The sequence below is a fragment of the Pisolithus orientalis genome, assembly GCF_024613125.1.
Source record: "Pisolithus orientalis strain OTSU chromosome Unknown F5J12scaffold_136, whole genome shotgun sequence".
Classification (NCBI taxonomy): Eukaryota; Fungi; Basidiomycota; class Agaricomycetes; order Boletales; family Pisolithaceae; genus Pisolithus; species Pisolithus orientalis.
In genome coordinates, this window is record NW_026260917.1 from 52,682 (window position 1) to 58,336 (window position 5,655).

The 5,655-nt window shown below is 46.8% G+C and overlaps 1 protein-coding gene across 1 annotated transcript; it reads right to left on the bottom strand.

The window, feature by feature from the left end:
• Positions 1 to 2,041: 2,041 nt before the first annotated feature.
• Positions 2,042 to 5,084, bottom strand: F5J12DRAFT_787677 (uncharacterized protein; the record flags this gene model as incomplete). Its single annotated transcript, XM_051743687.1, has 20 exons — positions 2,042 to 2,354; positions 2,388 to 2,513; positions 2,560 to 2,690; positions 2,731 to 3,126; positions 3,172 to 3,226; positions 3,287 to 3,314; positions 3,467 to 3,635; positions 3,697 to 3,704; positions 4,043 to 4,102; positions 4,194 to 4,227; positions 4,282 to 4,315; positions 4,358 to 4,392; positions 4,435 to 4,467; positions 4,510 to 4,543; positions 4,598 to 4,631; positions 4,674 to 4,708; positions 4,750 to 4,785; positions 4,838 to 4,870; positions 4,912 to 4,972; positions 5,066 to 5,084. The coding sequence occupies 20 exons, from the start codon at positions 5,082 to 5,084 to the stop codon at positions 2,042 to 2,044; spliced, it is 1,674 nt and encodes a 557-aa protein (XP_051594166.1).
• Between the last annotated feature and the right edge of the window lie 571 nt (positions 5,085 to 5,655).

Below are 5,655 nucleotides of genomic sequence, written 5' to 3' on the forward strand. Positions count from 1 at the left end.
ACTCGAACTACCATGGCAATCATCAAGGATATGACATCTGATGAGCATGGATATGGAGCCTGATGGCTCAGGTTTTTACTTTTGTTTCACAGCTTTTTACTTACAAGTACATTATTCGAGGGTAGACAATGACATCGAAGAAGGAACATGTTGATACATGACAGGACAACTGCAACAACTACGAGATGCCCGACGAGAAGCATTCAAGGGAACCTTACAGGCTCACTTGCTAGAGCCACTACAAGTAGCAGCATGACACCAAAGTTCAGAATCGTGACAAGATGGATGTTCAGTGAGGAGCATCAAAGCCATGCCAAGTGGGCTCAAAGGCCCAAAGTTCAGTTTTTTCTTCAAAGTGCTTTACTTACAACTTCATTGTTTTAGAGAACATGGATTTTTACAGAGTATCAATGAATCTTGGACCATTGACACACCTACAATATGAAGATCTGGATCAAGACAATCTACAACCGAGTCCCTACAACTAGCAAGGGGAGACACCTTCCCCATGTTGGATGTCATACAGAGGTACCAGGATGTTTTGCTCTGTGTTGGAGATGTTGTGGACGAGTGGAGACGATCGAGCTTAGAAGCACAAAGTACATATAAACCACTACAGGAGACAACAGGAGCACGAACATCAGCACCATGGTCTGCCATGGAACGATGGTCATTTGAAGCAACAGCAGATATTCAACAGAGGAGATGCATAGGAGATTCATGCGCTGAGCTCGACAGCTCATTCTTTCTCTTTTGCTTTGTGTCATTTCACTTACAGCTATGTTACTATAGGGAAATCTGGTATCTATGACAGACCGAAGAATCAAAGCAACACAACATGATCTGACAGTTTTATTATGAGTGGGGTGAAGGTTCAAAGGTGGTGTCATTCACTTCACTCAGAATGGAAGCTATGCCTGAGGTGAACGTGTGCAGGCTGGGAACAGTGAGCAACAGATATGACAACACATGATTCAGTCACTTGTAGTCCTAAAAGTGGGTCATCCGACATGTACATTTCATCCTGAAACTGGGACTAACCAACATTGGCTGGTGGTCCCTAGGGTTGGGTAGGCTGGACTGTGAAGGTGGGGTCGGACTATGTCACAGGATGATGGATCAACTTCCCTGGAAGTGGGGTCAGCTGACATGACTATAGGATGGATTGATGACCTGGAAGTGAGGTTGGCTGATGCAGCTATGGGATGAATTAGTGTCCTGGAAGTGGGGTTGGCCGACACAGCTATGGGATGAATTAGTGTCCTAGAAGTGGGGTTGGCCGATGCAGCTATGGGATAGGTTAGTGTCCTGGAAGTGGGGTCAGCTGACACAGCTATGGGATAGATTAGTGTCCTAGAAGTGGGGTTGGCCAACCCAGCTATGTGATGAATTAGTGACCTAGAAGTGGGGTCAGCCAACACAGCTATGGGATAGATTAGTGACCTGGAAGTGGGGTTGGCCAACACAGCTATGGGATGAATTAGTGACCTGGAAGTGGTGTCAGCTGACACAGCTATGGGATAGGTTAGTGACCTGGAAGTGGGGTTGGCCAAACCAGCTATGGGATAGATTAGTGACCTGGAAGTGGGGCCAGCTGACATGGCTGGGGGAGGGGATGATGTCCTGGCAGTGGGGTCAGCTGATGTGGCTGGGGGGAATGAACCATGACCTGGAGTTGTGGTTGGGCAGACACTTTGCAAGAAAGACCAATATCTTGCTAGTGGGTTAGTGGGGCTGGCTAATCTTATTACTCAGTACACTACTTCCTTGGTAGTTAGCTGGCTGAACCCACATGGTTGTGGAAAAATCCTATATCCTATCCTTATCCTGTGGTATTGAAGTTAACTCTACCAATCTGGCCATTGTATTGGAATTAACATTGGGCAAATTTACTCAGTCGTGTATCAGTACTTAAGGAGGAATTGTCCTGCAGGAAATTACTTTTTTTTCTGAACATTCAATGTCATATGAAATTTGAAAACACAAAGCAGCTATTTTTGATTGTAGTACATGCATATCATATGTATCAAGGTAGGGTATTTTACAAAGATTCCAACAGCCAGGATGATGTTTGCCCCTTTCCCTGTGTCAGTTTGGTAGCCCCTTTGGACATGCAGATAGTATAGGTTTGGGGAGGCTGAGATGTGCCTTGTGTCTCCTTCCCACAGCCAGGATTCTTGCACTCATAGGAATAAGTCTGCCCTGAACAACCAGCTTCCCACTTCTGAATGCTATAACACTGATGGCACTGGGCAGGCAATTGTTGTCCCCAAGGCCTGATGAACTTGTCAGTCCAGACAAATTTCTCCACCACTACCTTCTCCTGCCACAACATCAGGATGATGTTGGAGTGCCTACCCAACATACCACAGTCATTCAGGGCATACCTGACTGCACTTTGGACATGGAAGCCTTGAACAAGGGTGGAGTCAAGGACACTCATGAGGAAGGGAATGGTGGTGACTAGTTGAAGTCTCTCAGCATCAAAAAGCAACATGGACCTTGGCTTGAAACTGATATGGTGTCAGCCATAACCACCAACATTGAAAGGAAACCTACTGTCGCACAGCTGCCTTCAGTCCTTGGAAGCTCTGCTCCTTCCTTACAGTAGAACCACATACAAAGAAGATGAGGTCTCCACCCTTGACAATGTTGGAGAGGGGTAACAGAAGGCCTTGCAGAAACTGCAACTGGTCAGATGGGAGTGACAGTCAAACAATGGTGACTTACCTCAAAGACCTCTGTGGCTATTGGAACCTTATTCTCCATTCCAGAGAACAGATCCCCCCTGTCTTCATCAGTATGGGTAGTAAGGAAAATGACTACCTTAGCAAAGGTAGTCAGACTTGAAGCTAGCTTTGATGCTGCAGTGTCATAGGCAGCTCTGGACTCCTCAGTGGCAAAGTTGAAGGGCAGTTGTGAGAAGTGGTAGGTGTCTTGTCTGAAATATCCCTGCAACATGGTGTGAAGGATATGCACAGGGGCATGGCCAAGCTCTAGAGACTCAAGGTGGAGGTGGATAATGGCAGTAGAGTTACCAGCCACTTCAGAGGTGGTGGCATGCTCAAACCCCCCAATGACCACAAGAGGGTGTTTCAGGACTGGCTTGCCTGACAAGTAGAAGCCCTGTACTTGGAGTTAGAAGTGATTGGGGTGGCAATATGCACTTACAAAATAGGGCTGAGGACTTTCAAATCTTGTCATTTTCCAATGACAGGAAACACACCTGAAGTTCATCCAGAGTTTGAGTCAATGGAATTAATTCATAAAAGGGAGGTTAACACACCTGAAGGTCACAGGAAGCTGGGTGACCTCTGCAAGGCAATCCTCAGGTACTACAGCACACTTGTTACACACTACCCTTCTGCAACCTGCCTGATCACAAGGCCACAATGTCCCTCCATCCCTGCACATCACACAGAACTGCATAGAATGTTAGAAAGATGGATGGAATATAAAAAGAGACTTGCCAAGTTCCTCATCCTTCTCTTCTTGGCAACAGGGGCCTTCCTAGCATGGGCCTTGCTTGACTTGGCAGCATGTTTTTCCCTAGCTTTCAGACCAGCAAGAGATACCCTGGGAGCTCTACCCCCAGTGGTCTTCTTAGCTGTCTGCTTGGTCTTCACCATCTGAGTCTATTATGCCAACATTAGTGAGTGGCAGCAACATATGACACAGAAGGGAACAGTAGCATACCTTATTATCTTTACAAGACACAGAAGGTGTAGGGGACAAGCAGTAAGATAACAATAAATGCATTTAGTTTAGTACATATATCATGCAGCAGGGATAGATATCTACATATTTATGGAAAAGAGAAGCCAATGTATGCAACTACACAACACTGGGCAGTGGATAAGCAGACCAAAGAGGGTGATATGTAAGTATCATCTGGACACCATGAAGTAGAAGTCCAACAACATACCTTATTGGATGAGACACAGCAAGGGAGATGCAGTGTGGCAGGAGGGAGATATGAATTGATAGTCTACTAGTGTGTTTTGTGAGTGGTACAGGGACACCAGGAACTGGGACAACATACCTTTTGTAGGATGAGACACAGCAAGGGGGTGTTCTGTGAGTGGTAGAGGGATGCCATGACCTGGGACGACATACCTTTTTTTTTTGATAAGGCATGGCAAGGGGGTGTTCTGTGAGTTGTAGAGGGATGCTGCAAAGCTGGGACAACACACCTTTTTTTTTGGATGAGCACAGCGAGGGGGTGTTCTGTGGGTGTTTTGTGAGTTGTAGAGGGACACTGCACAAGCTGGGACAACATACCTTTTTTTTGGATGAGGCACAGCGAAGGGGTGTTCTGTGAGTTGTAGAGGGATGCCACGAAGCTGGGACAACATACCTTTTTTTTTTGGATGAGCACAGCGAGGGGGTGTTCTGTGAGTGGTAGAGGGACACCGCAAAGCTGGGATGACATACCTTTTTTTTGGATGAGCATGGCAAGGGGGTGTTCTGTGAGTTGTAGAGGGATGCTGCGAAGCTGGGACAACACACCTTTTTTTTTGGATGAGCACAGCGAGGGGGTGGTCTGTGGGTGTTTTGTGAGTTGTAGAGGGATGCTGCGCAAGCTGGGATGACGTACCTTTTTTTTGGATGAGGCATGGTGAGGGGGTGTTCTGTGAGTTGTAGAGGGATGCCGCAAAGCTGGGATGACATACCTTTTTTTTTTGGATGAGCATGGTGAGGGGGTGTTCTGTGAGTGGTAGAGGGATGCCATGACCTGGGATGACTTACCTTTTGTTTTTTGATAAGGCACAGCGAGGGGGTGTTCTGTGGGTGTTTTGTGAGTGGTAGAGGGATGCCATGAGCTGGGACAACGTACCTTTTTTTGGATGAGGCATGGTGAGGAGGTGTTCTGTGAGTGGTAGAGGGATGCCGTGACCTGGGATGACTTACCTTTTTTTTGGATAAGGCACAGCGAGGGGGTGTTCTGTGAGTGGTAGAGGGACGCCACGACCTGGGACAACTTACCTTTTGTTTTTTTGATAAGGCATGGAAAGGGGGTGTTCTGTGAGTTGTAGAGGGACACCGTGAAGTTGGGATGACATACCTTTTTTTTGGATAAGCATGGCAAGGGGGTGTTTTGTGAGTGGTAGAGGGATGCCGGGAAGTAGGACAACATACCTGTTTTGTGGATGAGACAAGGTGAGAGGGTGTTCTGTGAGTGGTAGAGAGACGCCATGCACTGGGATGACATACCTGTTTTTTGGATGAGACCCAGCAAGAGGGGGGGGGTGTTTTGTGAGTTGTAGAGGGAAGCTGCAAGCTACTTACCTTCTTTTTGAATGAATGGGCTTTGTGAGTAGTATGGGACACTGAACAATGTGCAATAGACTGAGAAGAATGGCAGTGTCCTGGTGTGTGATGTGAGTGTTGAAGCCATGAGAGGTTCGACAACATACCTTTTTTGTTTTTTTTTTTTGAAGGGAGATGCAGCACGACGTACCTATTTTGTGTTTAGAGAGGGAGAGGTGCAAGAGATCCAGAGGACAACAATGTACCAAAAATTTCGCTGAGATGCAGCAGGGCCAGAGAGTGGGATAACACAACGACAGTCGGTGAGGGAGACACTGTGTGGCAAGAGGAGAGGAGCAAAAGACCATGTCAATCTGGATATTCGGATGCACAGATCTCGATTTT